The sequence below is a fragment of the Bombina bombina genome, chromosome 1, assembly GCF_027579735.1.
Source record: "Bombina bombina isolate aBomBom1 chromosome 1, aBomBom1.pri, whole genome shotgun sequence".
Taxonomy (NCBI): domain Eukaryota; kingdom Metazoa; phylum Chordata; class Amphibia; order Anura; family Bombinatoridae; genus Bombina; species Bombina bombina.
The window spans coordinates 1033265936-1033283695 of NC_069499.1; the positions used below are offsets into that span (position 1 = coordinate 1033265936).

At 43.0% G+C, this 17760-nt stretch overlaps 1 protein-coding gene across 1 annotated transcript in view; it reads right to left on the bottom strand.

Annotated features, from left to right (window-relative positions):
* Positions 1-231: 231 nt before the first annotated feature.
* Positions 232-17760, bottom strand: part of SERINC3 (serine incorporator 3) — a gene marked incomplete in the record, with an annotated part of 335810 nt that continues 318281 nt past the window's right edge. The window contains 1 exon segment of the mRNA XM_053719712.1: positions 232-1351. Within this exon segment, the coding sequence (XP_053575687.1) occupies positions 1213-1351 (139 nt within the window).

The window sequence follows — 17760 nt, forward strand, 5'->3', positions numbered from 1 at the left end:
AACTGTTGGTAATCAGCAGTGGCAATCATACACAGGCTTGCAGTGTCAATTGTGCTAAAATGGCAACAAAATAATGTGTGTAAATTTTGCACTATAACGTCCCTTTAATGCTTGAAATATTTTGTGGCGTCTCAAAACACCTGAGTGAAAATTGAGTAGTTCATGGCATTTTTTCGATAAACAACTCATCTTTGTGTATTTTCACTGCAGCAAAAAATGCACAAGACAAAATAGGCTAACTTCTTTTTTAATTAAACAGTGTATACAGTACAGTGCAAATCTCTTAAAGTGACAAGTGAACTTTAACGTTTCATACACTTAATGGAGTGCAATAAAAACAAATACATAGGGGGGGTTTGAATTTTTAACACTGATGCATTTTTACAGATTTTTTTTTTTTTAAATAGGTTAGGTATTGATAGCAACTCATTTAGAAATCGGTTGAGAAAAGTGCAGATAGCGCTGCTTTATTTGTCAAAGATGACAGAAAATTATTTTTTTGAATGGGTGCCTTGGGATTTTAAAATTTACAACTCTTAGGATTGTTTTGTATTAAAAAAAAAACTGCATTCTATTTAGTGTATGAACAAATATTATTTGCATGTCCCCTTAAGTGCTAACGTTGTCCTTCCACATCACATTTATAATAATGCTGTATCCATTAATACATATGATTCAGACGTGATTGAAATGCTGCACCTAAACATTCAATATAATCAGACCAGAATATCTTCAACTATTACAAAACCTATAGCAAAAAATAAAAACATGACAATTCCAACCAATTGCAAATTATCTGGCAAATAATGCTTCAAATGATTGCAATGCACTGCATTACAAAACAATTTTATGAACTACAAATTAGATATTTAAAAGATTTGCAGAAAAGTGTAAAAAAAAAAAAGTTTTTTAAAGACAAGCCAATACAAGACAATGCAACTTCTGACCATTATATATAAGATTCTACAACAATATATTACTGGAATGAAATAAGTTGTCTTACGATGCCATAATATCAATCAGCTCAGCTGGGTAAAATATAATTGCAATAATATACATATTATAAAGCTGTAAATATAAACACAAAATCAAGGCTTATTAAGCTTAATTAGTAGCAGTAATAGTAAATAAGGATTAGTTCCTTTTGGTTTTCGCTTATGCCAACAAATTATTTTGAAGCAGGGTATTCTCAAGACAGATCCTGAGATATATTTAATTAAAATCTCGATTGGGTAGGATGATGGGTGCTACCATAGTCCAGAGGTATAACAGCAGACACACCCAGCTGGAACTGATCTTCACCCACACAGCAGGCCACTTGCTAGTCATAGTCTTGAAATCCGCATCTGGGCTGTAACAAAAATTAATGTAAAAAGAAAACTGTTAATGATAAACCTATTACATGATCATTCCTTTTTGCTCAAAAATTCCACTGCTAATTTATTTAAAAAAAACAAAAAACTTACATTAACATTTAAATGTTGCTTGCATAGTTTAATGGAGTTCTGGTAATGCGCATTCCTCATACGCAATTTTTATATCAGTCAAATCAGACAGACTATTAAGAAGACTAAGTGGACTCATCCTAAACTTAAACACTCACATATGACACATTCTCATCTCCTTTCGCTCACTATCTTTCTTCTTCTTGCAGCTGGGGATGTCTCACCTAACCCAGGGTCCACACTCTGCTTCCCTCAGCTCACTACCCCAAATGACACCTCATACACCTTGCCCACGTAACCCTCAAAATCTCATTAACTGCACCTCTGTTAGTACACCCCAATTCTCCTGTACCCTTTGGAATGCACGCTCTGTATGCAATAAGCTTACATCTATTCACAACCTATTTATTTCACGTTCACTTAACCTGTTAGCCCTCACTGAAACTTGGCTTTCCTCTAACACAACTGCTGTAGCCTCTCTGTCCTATGGTGGCATGCACTTCAGCCACACTCCCAGGCCAGGAGACAAACAAGGAGGGGGAGTAGGAATTCTGTCTCCACAAAGTACCTTTCACTGCGTTCCTTCACCCCCTCTCTTTCCTTCTCATCTTTTGAAGTTCATGCTATTTGCCTCTTCTCCCCTTTAGCTATTTGTGTTGCAGTTATCTATCGGCCCCCTGGCCCAGCATCACAATTTCTGGACCACTTTGAAGCCTGGCTTCTACATTTTCTCTCTTCTAATGTCTATTCTCTCGTCTTAGGGGACTTCAACATACCAGTTAATAATCCTAACATGCCTGCTCTGCCTCTAAAACTCTATCCCTTACCACCTCTTTTGGCCTGTCCCAGTGGACAACATCTCCAACCCACTGTGAAGGCAACTCCATAGACCTGGTCTTCACTAATCTCTGTGCCGTTTCCAACTTCCTTCCCTTTTCCTCTCTCTGACCACCATCTACTAACTTTCTATCTTACTCTACTTGCTACATCTATGCAAACCCCCAAAAAACTGCTACCTTACAGGAATTTAAATGACTTGGATCTCACAGACTTTTCCACTCAACTGAATCCTCTGCTCCCCGACATTTCATCCCTCTCTTGCCCAAACCTCGTGGCTTTACAGTATAATTCATCACTAAAATCAACACCTGACAAAGCTGCACCCTCCACTGTTCGCCGTACATCAATCACTCTACGGCAACTGTGGCACACCAACCAGACCAGATATCTTCAGCGATGTTCACGGGCTGTTGAACAGCAGTGGAGGAAATCACGCACCTGTGCCGATTTCGGGCATTATAAATTCATCCTTAAGTCCTACAACTCTACGCTCAGCCTGGCCAAACAAGTCTATTTCTCCTCCCTTCTGTCATCTCGAGCATCCAACTCCAGAAAGCTGTTCTCAACCTTTAACTCCCTTCTACGTCCGCCTGCACCCCCACACACTACCAACCTCCCTGATCAGATTATTGCTGATCACTTCAAAAATAAAATTGACACCATTAGAAAAGATATCTGCACCTCACATCCCTCAAATCAAGCAATCCTACCCACCCCTTCTATTAACAAAACTCTATGCTACTTCCCTCCTGTAACAGAAGAAGAAGTCTCTGTACTTCTATCCTTGGCTCATCTCACAACCTGCCCACTTGACCCTATTCCTTCACGACTTCTTCCCTCTCTCTCTGCTTTACTAACCCCTTCCCTAACTCATCTCTTAAACCAATCTTTCACCGCTGGCACATTTCCTGATACATTCAAGCATGCGTCAATCATTCCAATACTAAAAAAGACCCGTCTCCTTACTTCCCTTTGCTTCAAAATTATTGGAACGACTGGTCTATAATCAGCTAACTCAATTTCTCACAACTCCTTTCTTGATCCACTACAATCTGGTTTCCGCCCTAAATACTCAACAGAAACCGCTCTTGCTAAAGTAACAAATGACCTGTTATCAGCTAAAGCAAAAGGCCACTACTCCTTACTAATTTTTCTTGACCTATCCGCTGCTTTTGACACAGTCGACCATCCTCTCCTCCTAAAAATACTAAATTTTTTGGCATCCAAGACACAGCCATCTACTGGTCTGCCTCACATCTCTCAAACCGCTCGTTTTCAGTTTCCTTCAACAACATATCTTGTGATCCTATGCCTCTCTCAGTTGGAGTACCACAAGGCTATGTCTTGGGCCCCTTGCTTTCCTCTCTATACATCCTCCCTTGGAAAACTTATAGCCTCCTTTGGATTCCAGTACCATTTATATGCTGATGATACCCAAACCTATCTTTCCTCTCCCTCTTTACTTAACCAGATTTCCAACTGCCTCTCTGCAATTTACACTTCACACTACCTCCAATTCAATCTGTTAAAAACTGAGCTGCTTCTTATTCCCCCCTCTTCGAGACATCCAACACCTGACATTTCTCTTACAGTTGTAGACTCTATTCTCAAAACCTCACCCCAGGTCCGCTGTCTTGGGGTCACACTAGACTCAAAACTCACATTCAACCCACATATACAAGCACTTACAAAATCCTGCCGTTCACACCTACGCAACATTTCAAGAATTTGTCCCTTCCTTACTCAAAAAACTACAAAAATACATATTCATTCCCTCATTTTGTCACGCATTGATTATTGCAATCTACTCCTAAATGGCCTTCTAAAACACTGCCACTCCGCCCTCTAATCTATAATGAATGCTTCTGCTAGACTCATCCACCTAAATCGCCAATCTACATCAGCTGCTCCGCTCTGCCAGTCTCTACACTGGCTCCCCCATACACTCCAGAATGCAATTTAAAGTATTAACCCTAACTTACAAAGCGCTCAACAGTCTAACTCCCAATTATATTTCCTCTCTCATCATAAAATATTCCCCATCCCGTTCTCTTCGATCAACCTCTCACCTACGTCTCTCCACTCCTGTTATCTCTACGTCCCACTCCCCCCTCCAAGACTTTGCACGTGCAAAGATTGCCTCCAACCTTGTATAGCTTCAGACACTCCTTGAAAACCCACCTATTCAGAGAGGCTTACCATATTCTCCTCTATACCTCATCCAAACCAAACTAATACATGAACTGCCTGACTCACTGCTGCAACTACAACCGATGTGACAAGCTACCCCAACCTTATGTCTCTGCACCCTAAACCTGTAGACTGTGAGCTCTCTGGAGCAGGGCCCTCTTCCTCCGGTACTAGATTTGTTTAGTTTTGTTATGTTTTGTATTTTATCACAAATCCGTGTCTATGTATACCCCTATTGTACCCAGCGCTACGGAATTTGGCGGCGCTATACAAATAAATGATAATAATAATAATAGTAACCTTTAACCTTGACTGCAAAACTATAGTGATAGGGAACCAGGCCCAGGAAGCAGTAAGATGTGAATTAGCCAATTAATTTTAATGTTTGGGCTATTTTCTGAACACAAGCCAACAGGATGGGAAAGGCATAATAATGGAGAAAGCACAAACTAGTCTTAAACTCCAAATTGCCATGGCAAAGACATAACGATAACGGCTACTTGTGGAATACTTCGCTAACTTGCAGTCTTGCTTTGTTGCCATCAGATAGATCTATTTCTAAAAAACTAAATTTCCAAAATTCAAGAAAAAAAAAAAACAAAACATAATAAAAACCAAATTTATGCTTACCTGATAAATTTCTTTCTTTCCGGATATAGAGAGTCCACGACGTCATTCAATTACTAGTGGGAATATCACACCTGGCCAGCAGGAGGAGGCAAAGAGCACCACAGCAAAGGCTGTTAAGTATCACTCCACTACCCATAATCCCCAGTCATTCGACCAAAGGGAAATGGAAAAAAGGAATAACACAAAGGTGTAGAGGTGCCTGAGGTTTAGTAAAAAATAACTGTCATAAATAAGGGTGGGGTCGGGAAATTTATCAGGTAAGCATAAAAACAGAATTTATGCTTACCTGATAAATTACTTTCTCCAACGGTGTGTCCGGTCCACGGCGTCATCCTTACTTGTGGGATATTCTCTTCCCCAACAGGAAATGGCAGAGAGTCCCAGCAAAGCTGGTCACATGATCCCTCCTAGGCTCCGCCCACCCCAGTCATTCGACCGACGGACAGGAGGAAATATATATAGGAGAAACCATATGATACCGTGGTGACTGTAGTTAGAGAAAATAATTAATCAGACCTGATTAAAAAACCAGGGCGGGCCGTGGACCGGACACACCGTTGGAGAAAGTAATTTATCAGGTAAGCATAAATTCTGTTTTCTCCAACATTGGTGTGTCCGGTCCACGGCGTCATCCTTACTTGTGGGAACCAATACCAAAGCTTTAGGACACGGATGAAGGGAGGGAGCAAATCAGGTCACCTAAATGGAAGGCACCACGGCTTGCAAAACCTTTCTCCCAAAAATAGCCTCCGAAGAAGCAAAAGTATCAAATTTGTAAAATTTGGCAAAAGTGTGCAGTGAAGACCAAGTCGCTGCCTTACATATCTGGTCAACAGAAGCCTCGTTCTTGAAGGCCCATGTGGAAGCCACAGCCCTAGTGGAGTGAGCTGTGATTCTTTCAGGAGGCTGCCGTCCGGCAGTCTCATAAGCCAATCGGATAATGCTTTTAAGCCAAAAGGAAAGAGAGGTAGAAGTCGCTTTTTGACCTCTCCTTTTACCAGAATAAACAACAAACAAGGAAGATGCTTGTCTGAAATCTTTAGTAGCCTCTGAATAGAATTTTAGAGCACGGACTACGTCCAAATTGTGTAACAAACGTTCCTTCTTTGAAACTGGATTCGGACACAAAGAAGGTACAACTATCTCCTGGTTAATATTTTTGTTGGAAACAACTTTCGGAAGAAAACCAGGCTTAGTACGCAAAACCACCTTATCTGCATGGAACACCAGATAGGGCGGAGAACACTGCAGAGCAGATAACTCTGAAACTCTTCTAGCAGAAGAAATTGCAACCGAAAACAAAACTTTCCAAGATAATAACTGAATATCTACGGAATGTAAGGGTTCAAACGGAACCCCTTGAAGAACTGAAAGAACTAGATTTAGACTCCAGGGAGGAGTCAAAGGTCTGTAAACAGGCTTGATCCTAACCAGAGCCTGAACAAATGCTTGAACATCTGGCTGCCAGTCTTTTGCAAAGTAAAACAGATAAAGCAGAGGTCTGTCCCTTCAGAGAACTTGTAGATAATCCTTTCTCCAAACCTTCTTGTAGAAAGGATAGAATCTTAGGAATTTTTATCTTGTTCCATGGGAATCCTTTAGATTCACACCAACAGATATATTTTTTCCATATGTTATGGTAAATTTTTCTAGTTACAGGCTTTCTAGCCTGAATCAGAGTATCTATTACAGAATCTGAAAACCCACGCTTTGATAAAATCAAGCGTTCAATCTCCAAGCCGTCAGCTGGAGGGAAACCAGATTCGGATGTTCGAATGGACCCTGAACAAGAAGGTCCTGTCTCAAAGGTAGCTTCCATGGTGGAGCCGATGACATATTCACCAGGTCTGCATACCAAGTCCTGCGTGGCCACGCAGGAGCTATCAAGATCACCGAGGCCCTCTCCTGATTGATCCTGGCTACCAGCCTGGGGATGAGAGGAAACGGTGGGAATACATAAGCTAGGTTGAAGGTCCAAGGTGCTACTAGTGCATCTACTAGGGTCGCCTTGGGATCCCTGGATCTGGACCCGTAGCAAGGAACCTTGAAGTTCTGACGAGACGCCATCAGATCCATGTCTGGAATGCCCCATAATTGAGTTATTTGGGCAAAGATTTCCGGATGGAGTTCCCACTCCCCCGGATGGAATGTCTGACGACTCAGAAAATCCGCTTCCCAATTTTCCACTCCTGGGATGTGGATCGCAGACAAGTGGCAGGAGTGATCCTCCGCCCATTGAATTATCTTGGTCACTTCTTTCATCGCCAGGGAACTCCTTGTTCCCCCCTGATGATTGATATATGCAACGGTCGTCATGTTGTCTGACTGAAACCTTATGAATTTGGCCTTTGCTAGTTGAGGCCAAGCTCTGAGAGCATTGAATATCGCTCTCAGTTCCAGAATGTTTATCGGGAGAAGAGACTCTTCCCGAGACCATAGACCCTGAGCTTTCAGGGATTCCCAGACCGCGCCCCAGCCCACTAGGCTGGCGTCGTGACAATGACCCACTCTGGTCTGCGGAAGCTCATTCCCTGTGACAGATTGTCCAGGGTCAGCCACCAACGGAGTGAATCTTTGGTCTTTTGATCTACTTGAATCGTCAGAGACAAGTCTGTATAATCCCCATTCCACTGTCTGAGCATGCACAGTTGTAATGGTCTTAGATGAATTCGTGCAAAAGGAACTATGTCCATTGTTGCAACCATCAATCCTATTACTTTCATGCACTGCGCTATGGAAGGACGAGGAACAGAATTAAGTACTTGACAAGAGCTTAGAAGTTTTGATTTTCTGACCTCTGTCAGAAAAATCCTCATTTCTAAGGAATCTATTATTGTTCCCAAAAAGGGAACTCTTGTTGACGGGGACAGAGAACTTTTTTCTTTGTTCACCTTCCATCCGTGAGATCTGAGAAAGGCTAGGACGATGTCCGTATGAGCCTTTGCTTTTGACAGGGACGACGCTTGAATCAGGATGTCGTCCAAGTAAGGTACTACTGCAATGCCCCTTGGTCTTAGAACCGCTAGAAGAGACCCTAGTACCTTTGTGAAAATCCTTGGAGCAGTGGCTAATCCGAATGGAAGTGCCACAAACTGGTAATGCTTGTCCAGAAAAGCGAACCTTAGGAACTGATGATGTTCCTTGTGGATAGGAATATGTAGGTACGCATCCTTTAAATCCACGGTAGTCATAAATTGATTTTCCTGGATAGTAGGTAGGATCGTTCGAATAGTTTCCATTTTGAACGATGGTACCCTGAGAAATTTGTTTAGGATCTTTAGATCCAAAATTGGTCTGAATGTTCCCTCTTTTTTGGGAACTATGAACAGATTGGAATAAAAACCCATTCCTTGTTCTCTTATTGGAACTGGATGTATCACTCCCATCTTTAACAGGTCTTCTACACAATGTAAGAATGCCTGTCTCTTTATTTGGTTTGAAGATAATTGAGACCTGTGGAACCTTCCCCTTGGGGGTAGTTCCTTGAATTCCAGGAGATAACCTTGAGAAACTATTTCTAGCGCCCAAGGATCCTGAACATCTCTTGCCCAAGCCTGAGCAAAGAGAGAAAGTCTGCCCCCCACTACATCCTCTCCCGGATCGGGGGCTATCCCTTCATGCTGTTTTGGTAGCAGTGATAGGCTTCTTGGCCTGCTTACCCTTGTTCCAGCCTTGCATTGGTTTCCAGGCTGGTTTGGGTTGTGAAGTATTACCCTCTTGCTTAGAGGATACAGAATTAGAGACTGGTCCGTTTCTGCGAAAGGGACGAAAATTAGGCTTATTTTTAGCCTTAAAAGACCTATCCTGTGGGAGGGCGTGGCCCTTTCCCCCAGTGATGTCTGAAATAATCTCTTTCAAATCAGGTCCAAATAATGTTTTACCTTTGAAAGAAATGTTAAGCAATTTTGTCTTGGAAGACACATCCGCTGACCAAGACTTTAGCCAAAGCGCTCTGCGCGCCACGATAGCAAACCCTGAATTTTTCGCCGCTAATCTAGCTAATTGCAAAGCGGCATCTAAAACAAAAGAGTTAGCCAATTTAAGTGCTTGAACTCTGTCCATAACCTCCTCATACGAAGATTCTTTACTGAGCGATTTTTCTAGTTCCTCGAACCAGAAACACGCTGCCGTAGTGACAGGAACAATGCATGAAATTGGTTGTAGAAGGTAACCTTGCTGTACAAAAATCTTTTTAAGCAAACCCTCTAATTTCTTATCCATAGGATCTTTGAAAGCACAACTATCTTCGATAGGAATAGTAGTGCGTTTGTTTAGAGTAGAAACCGCCCCCTCGACCTTGGGGACTGTCTGCCATAAGTCCTTTCTGGGGTCGACTATAGGAAATAATTTCTTAAATATAGGGGGGGGAACAAAAGGTATGCCGGGCCTTTCCCACTCTTTATTTACTATGTCCGCCACCCGCTTGGGTATAAGAAAAGCGTCGGGGGGCACCGGAACCTCTAGGAACTTGTCCATCTTACATAATTTCTCTGGAATGACCAAATTGTCACAATCATCCAGAGTAGATAACACCTCCTTAAGCAGTGCGCGGAGATGTTCTAATTTAAATTTAAATGTCACAACATCAGGTTCAGCTTGATGAGAAATTTTTCCTGAATCTGAAATTTCTCCATCAGACAAAACCTCCCTCATGGCCCCTTGAGATTGGTGTGAGGGTATGTCAGAACAGTTATCATCAGCGTCCTTTTGCTCTTCAGTGTTTAAAACAGAGCAATCGCGCTTTCTCTGATAAGTAGGCATTTTGGATAAAAGATTTGCTATGGAGTTATCCATTACAGCCGTTAATTGTTGCATGGTAATAAGTATTGGCGCACTAGATGTACTAGGGGCCTCCTGTGTGGGCATAACTGGTGTAGACACAGTAGGGGATGATGTAGTATCATGTTTACTCCCTTCATTTGAGGAATCATCTTGGGCAATATCATTATCTGTGGCATTACTGTCCTTACTTTGTTTGGACACTATGGCACAATTATCACATAAATTTAAATGGGGAGACACATTGGCTTTCATACATATAGAACATAGCTTATCTGATGGTACAGACATGTTAAACAGGCTTAAACTTGTCAACAAAGCACAAAAAAACGTTTTAAAATAAAACCGTTACTGTCACTTTAAATTTCAAACTGAAAACACTTTATTACTGAATATGTGAAAAAGTATGAAGGAATTGTTCAAAATTCACCAAAATTTCACCACAGTGTCTTAAAGCATTAAAAGTATTGCACACCAAATTTCAGAGCTTTAACCCTTAAATTAACGGAACCGGAGCCGTTTTTACATTTAACCCCTATACAGTCCCAGCTATATGCTTTGCTGAGACTCAACCAAGCCCAGAGGGGAATACGATACCACAAGACGCCTTCTATAAGCTTTTTCAGTGATTCTTAGCTCCTGACACATGCATCTGCATGCCTTGCTCTCCAAAAACAACTGCGCATTAATGGCGCGAAAATGAGGCTCTGTCTATAACTAGAAAGGCCCCCATCTGAAAAAGGTGTCCAACACAGTGCCTGCCGTTTTTCTAAACGTTCCCCAAGATTATAATACCAATAATTAGTTAGAATCTGCATAATATGCCTAGTAAAGCAATCGTTTTAGCCCAGAAAAATGTCTACCAGTTTTTAAGCCCTTTTTGAAGCCCTTTATTCTTTTATGTTTAACTAAGAAAATGGCTTACCGGTCCCCATGAGGGGAAATGACAGCCTTCCAGCATTACATGGTCTTGTTAGAAATATGGCTAGTCATACCTTAAGCAGAAAAGTCTGCTAACTGTTTCCCCCAACTGAAGTTACTTCATCTCAACAGTCCTGTGTGGAAACAGCAATCGATTTTAGTTACTGTCTGCTAAAATCATCTTCCTCTTACAAACAGAAATCTTCATCCTTTTCTGTTTCAGAGTAAATAGTACATACCAGCACTATTTTAAAATAACAAACACTTGATAGAAGAATAAAACTACATTTAAACACCAAAAAACTCTTAACCATCTCCGTGGAGATGTTGCCTGTGCAACGGCAAAGAGAATGACTGGGGTGGGCGGAGCCTAGGAGGCTTTGCTGGGACTCTTTGCCATTTCCTGTTGGGGAAGAGAATATCCCACAAGTAAGGATGACGCCGTGGACCGGACACACCAATGTTGGAGAAATTTTGTTTTCTTTCCTAAGATATGGAGAGTCCACAACGTCATTCAATTACTAGTGGGAACCAATACCCAAGCTAGACGACACAGAATGAACAGGGAGGGAGAACAAGACAGGCAGACCACCACTTGAAGAAACTTTTTTTCCAAAAGAAGCCTCAGCCGAGGCAAAAGTATCTTATATTTTTAAAATTTAGAAAAAGTATGCAGAGAAGACCAAGTTGTAGCCTTGCGAATCAGTTCCACAGAAGCTTCATTTTTGAAAGCACAGGAAGAGGAGACAGCCCTAGTGGAGCGAGCTGTAATTCTCTCAGGAGGCTGCTGACCAGCAGTCTCATAAGCAAAACAAATCATACTTCTCAACCAGAAAGAAAGAGAAGTAGCAGTAGTCTTCTGACCCCTATGCTTTCCTAAGAAATAAACAAAAAGGGCAGAAGACTGACGAAAATCCTTAGTTGCCTGTAAATAGAATTTTAGAGCACACACAACATCCAAATTGTGCAACAGACGTTCCTTATGAGGAGGAGGATTGGGACAGAGTGAAGGAACAACAATTTCCTGATTAATATTTCTAACCGAAACCACTTTAGGGAGAAAACCCAATTAAGTATGAAGAACCACCTTATGCGCATGAAAGATAAGATAAGATGAATCACACCGCAAAGCCGAGAGTTCCGAAACTCTGAGCAGAAGAAATAGCAACAAGAAACAAAACCTTCCAGACAACAACTTAATATCTATGGAGCCTGCTGCAAAACTTTAAGAACAAGGTTAAGACTCCAAGGAGGAGTAACAGGTTTAAATACAGGCCAAATTCTGACCAAGGCCTGACAAAAGGATCTAACATCTGGCACATCCACCAGACGCTTATGTAACAGAATAGATAAAGCAGAAATCTGACCTTTCAGAGAACTGACCGAAAAACCTTCCTGGAGAAAAGACAAAATTCTAGGAATCCTGACCCTACTCCAAGAGTAGCCCTTTTATTCACACCAATAAAGGTATTTACGCCATACCTTATAGTAAATTTTATGAGTAACAGGCTTGCGAGCCTGTAGCATGGTCTTAATGACCGACTCAGAAAACCCACGCTTAGCCAGAACTAAGTGTTCAATCTCAAAGCAGCCAGCTTCAGAGAAACAAGATTTGGATGAAGGAACGGACCCTGAGTTAGAAGGTCCTTCCTCAGAGGTAACCGCCAAGGTGGAAGAGATGACATCTTCACTAGGTCTGCATACTAGATCCTGCATGGCCATGCAGGAGCTATTAGAATTACAGACGCTCTCTCCTGCTTGATATGAGCAATAACTCGTGGAAGGAGAGCAAACGGAAGAAACAGGTATGCTAGCCTGAAAACCCAAGGAACCGCCAGAGCATCTACCAGAGCGGCCTGCGGATCTCTTGACCTTGAACCGTACCTTGGAAGCTTGGCGTTCTGCCGAGACGCCATCAGATCAAACTCTGGCATCCCCAATTTGAGGGTTAACCTGGAGAATACCTCTGAATGGAGAGCCCACTCCCCGGGATGAAAAGTCTGTCTGCTCAGAAAATCCGCTTCCCAGTTGTCCACTCCTGGAATGTGGATGGCAGATAGAAGACAATTGTGAGCCTCCGCACACTAAATAATCAGTGCCACCTCCTTCATGGCTAAGGAACTCTGAGTTCCTCCCTGGTGGTTGATGTAAGCCACTGATGTGATTATCTGATTGGAACCTGATGAACTGGGCTAATGACAATTGAGGCCAAGTCATCAGAGCATTGAAAATTGTTCTCAACTGCAAAATGTTTATGGGGAGAGCAGACTACTTCCGAGTCCATAGTCCCTGAATTATCAACGAGTCCCAGACTGCTCCCCAACCTAGCAGGCTGGCGTCCGTGGTCACAATCACCCAGGAAGGTTTCTGGAAGCATGTGCCCTGAGACATATGCTCCTGAGAAAGCCACCACAGAAGAGAGAGTCTCTTGTTGACTGATCTAGATCTATCCACTGAGACAGATCCAAATGATCTCTGTTCAATTGTCTGAACATGCATAATTGCAGAGCTCTCAAATGGAATTGAGCAAACGGAATGATGTCCATGGAAGCAACCATCAGACCAATTGTCTAGAAATGCGAATCTCAGGAACTTATGTTGATCCCTGTGGATGAGAACATGAAGAAACGCATCCTTCAGATCCATGGTCGTCATGAACTGACCCTCTTGGACCAAAGGAAGAATTGAACGAATGGTTTCCATTTTGAAGGACAGTACTCTGAGAAACTTGTTGAGACACTTTAGGTCTAAAATGGGTTGAAAAACAGAATTTATGTTTACCTGATAAATTACTTTCTCCAACGGTGTGTCCGGTCCACGGCGTCATCCTTACTTGTGGGATATTCTCTTCCCCAACAGGAAATGGCAAAGAGCCCAGTAAAGCTGGTCACATGATCCCTCCTAGGCTCCGCCTACCCCAGTCATTCGACCGACGTTAAGGAGGAATATTTGCATAGGAGAAACCATATGGTACCGTGGTGACTGTAGTTAAAGAAAATAAATTATCAGACCTGATTAAAAAAAAACCAGGGCGGGCCGTGGACCGGACACACCGTTGGAGAAAGTAATTTATCAGGTAAACATAAATTCTGTTTTCTCCAACATAGGTGTGTCCGGTCCACGGCGTCATCCTTACTTGTGGGAACCAATACCAAAGCTTTAGGACACGGATGAAGGGAGGGAGCAAATCAGGTCACCTAAATGGAAGGCACCACGGTTTGCAAAACCTTTCTCCCAAAAATAGCCTCAGAAGAAGCAAAAGTATCAAACTTGTAAAATTTGGTAAAAGTGTGCAGTGAAGACCAAGTCGCTGCCCTACATATCTGATCAACAGAAGCCTCGTTCTTGAAGGCCCATGTGGAAGCCACAGCCCTAGTGGAATGAGCTGTGATTCTTTCGGGAGGCTGCCGTCCGGCAGTCTCGTAAGCCAATCTGATGATGCTTTTAATCCAAAAAGAGAGAGAGGTAGAAGTTGCTTTTTGACCTCTCCTTTTACCGGAATAAACAACAAACAAGGAAGATGTTTGTCTAAAATCCTTTGTAGCATCTAAATAGAATTTTAGAGCGCGAACAACATCCAAATTGTGCAACAAACGTTCCTTCTTTGAAACTGGTTTCGGACACAGAGAAGGTACGATAATCTCCTGGTTAATGTTTTTGTTAGAAACAACTTTTGGAAGAAAACCAGGTTTAGTACGTAAAACCACCTTATCTGCATGGAACACCAGATAAGGAGGAGAACACTGCAGAGCAGATAATTCTGAAACTCTTCTAGCAGAAGAAATTGCAACTAAAAACAAAACTTTCCAAGATAATAACTTAATATCAACGGAATGTAAGGGTTCAAACGGAACCCCCTGAAGAACTGAAAGAACTAAATTGAGACTCCAAGGAGGAGTCAAAGGTTTGTAAACAGGCTTAATTCTAACCAGAGCCTGAACAAAGGCTTGAACATCTGGCACAGCTGCCAGCTTTTTGTGAAGTAACACAGACAAGGCAGAAATCTGTCCCTTCAGGGAACTTGCAGATAATCCTTTTTCCAATCCTTCTTGAAGGAAGGATAGAATCTTAGGAATCTTAACCTTGTCCCAAGGGAATCCTTTAGATTCACACCAACAGATATATTTTTTCCAAATTTTGTGGTAAATCTTTCTAGTTACAGGCTTTCTGGCCTGAACAAGAGTATCGATAACAGAATCTGAGAACCCTCGCTTCGATAAGATCAAGCGTTCAATCTCCAAGCAGTCAGCTGGAGTGAAACCAGGTTCGGATGTTCGAACGGACCCTGAACAAGAAGGTCTCGTCTCAAAGGTAGCTTCCAAGGTGGAGCCGATGACATATTCACCAGATCTGCATACCAAGTCCTGCGTGGCCACGCAGGAGCTATCAAGATCACCGACGCCCTCTCCTGATTGATCCTGGCTACCAGCCTGGGGATGAGAGGAAACGGCGGGAACACATAAGCTAGTTTGAAGGTCCAAGGTGCTACTAGTGCATCCACTAGAGCCGCCTTGGGATCCCTGGATCTGGACCCGTAGCAAGGAACTTTGAAGTTCTGACGAGAGGCCATCAGATCCATGTCTGGAATGCCCCACAGCTGAGTGACTTGGGCAAAGATTTCCGGATGGAGTTCCCACTCCCCCGGATGCAATGTCTGACGACTCAGAAAATCCGCTTCCCAATTTTCCACTCCTGGGATGTGGATAGCAGACAGGTGGCAGGAGTGAGACTCCGCCCATAGAATGATTTTGGTCACTTCTTCCATCGCTAGGGAACTCCTTGTTCCCCCCTGATGGTTGATGTACGCAACAGTTGTCATGTTGTCTGATTGAAACCGTATGAACTTGGCCCTCGCTAGCTGAGGCCAAGCCTTGAGAGCATTGAATATCGCTCTCAGTTCCAGAATATTTATCGGTAGAAGAGATTCTTCCCGAGACCAAAGACCCTGAGCTTTCAGGGATCCCCAGACCGCGCCCCAGCCCATCAGACTGGCGTCGGTCGTGACAATGACCCACTCTGGTCTGCGGAATGTCATCCCTTGTGACAGGTTGTCCAGGGACAGCCACCAACGGAGTGAGTCTCTGGTCCTCTGATTTACTTGTATCTTCGGAGACAAGTCTGTATAATCCCCATTCCACTGACTGAGCATGCACAGTTGTAATGGTCTTAGATGAATGCGCGCAAAAGGAACTATGTCCATTGCCGCTACCATCAACCCGATCACTTCCATGCACTGAGCTATGGAAGGAATAGGAACGGAATGAAGTATCCGACAAGAGTCTAGAAGTTTTGTTTTTCTGGCCTCTGTCAGAAATATCCTCATTTCTAAGGAGTCTATTATTGTTCCCAAGAAGGGAACCCTTGTTGACGGAGATAGAGAACTCTTTTCCACGTTCACTTTCCATCCGTGAGATCTGAGAAAGGCCAGGACAATGTCCGTGTGAGCCTTTGCTTGAGGAAGGGACGACGCTTGAATCAGAATGTCGTCCAAGTAAGGTACTACAGCAATGCCCCTTGGTCTTAGCACAGCTAGAAGGGACCCTAGTACCTTTGTGAAAATCCTTGGAGCAGTGGCTAATCCGAAAGGAAGCGCCACGAACTGGTAATGCTTGTCCAGGAATGCGAACCTTAGGAACCGATGATGTTCCTTGTGGATAGGAATATGTAGATACGCATCCTTTAAATCCACCGTGGTCATGAATTGACCTTCCTGGATGGAAGGAAGAATAGTTCGAATGGTTTCCATCTTGAACGATGGAACCTTGAGAAACTTGTTTAAGATCTTGAGATCTAAGATTGGTCTGAACGTTCCCTCTTTTTTGGGAACTATGAACAGATTGGAGTAGAACCCCATCCCTTGTTCTCTTAATGGAACAGGATGAATCACTCCCATTTTTAACAGGTCTTCTACACAATGTAAGAATGCCTGTCTTTTTATGTGGTCTGAAGACAACTGAGACCTGTGGAACCTCCCCCTTGGGGGAAGCCCCTTGAATTCCAGAAGATAACCTTGGGAGACTATTTCTAGCGCCCAAGGATCCAGAACATCTCTTGCCCAAGCCTGAGCGAAGAGAGAGAGTCTGCCCCCCACCAGATCCGGTCCCGGATCGGGGGCCAACATTTCATGCTGTCTTGGTAGCAGTGGCAGGTTTCTTGGCCTGCTTTCCCTTGTTCCAGCCTTGCATTGGTCTCCAAGCTGGCTTGGCTTGAGAAGTATTACCCTCTTGCTTAGAGGACCTAGCACTTTGGGCTGGTCCGTTTCTACGAAAGGGACGAAAATTAGGTTTATTTTTTGCCTTGAAAGGCCGATCCTGAGGAAGGGCGTGGCCCTTACCCCCAGTGATATCAGAGATAATCTATTTCAAGTCAGGGCCAAACAGCGTTTTCCCCTTGAAAGGAATGTTAAGTAGCTTGTTCTTGGAAGACGCATCAGCCGACCAAGATTTCAACCAAAGCGCTCTGCGCGCCACAATAGCAAACCCAGAATTCTTAGCCGCTAACCTAGCCAATTGCAAAGTGGCGTCTAGGGTAAAAGAATTAGCCAATTTGAGAGCATTGATTCTGTCCATAATCTCCTCATAAGGAGGAGAATCACTATCGACCGCCTTTATCAGCTCATCGAACCAGAAACATGCGGCTGTAGCGACAGGGACAATGCATGAAATTGGTTGTAGAAGGTAACCCTGCTGAACAAACATCTTTTTAAGCAAACCTTCTAATTTTTTATCCATAGGATCTTTGAAAACACAACTATCCTCTATGGGTATAGTGGTGCGTTTGTTTAAAGTGGAAACCGCTCCCTCGACCTTGGGGACTGTCTGCCATAAGTCCTTTCTGGGGTCGACCATAGGAAACAATTTTTTAAATATGGGGGGAGGGACGAAAGGAATACCGGGCCTTTCCCATTCTTTATTAACAATGTCCGCCACCCGCTTGGGTATAGGAAAAGCTTCTG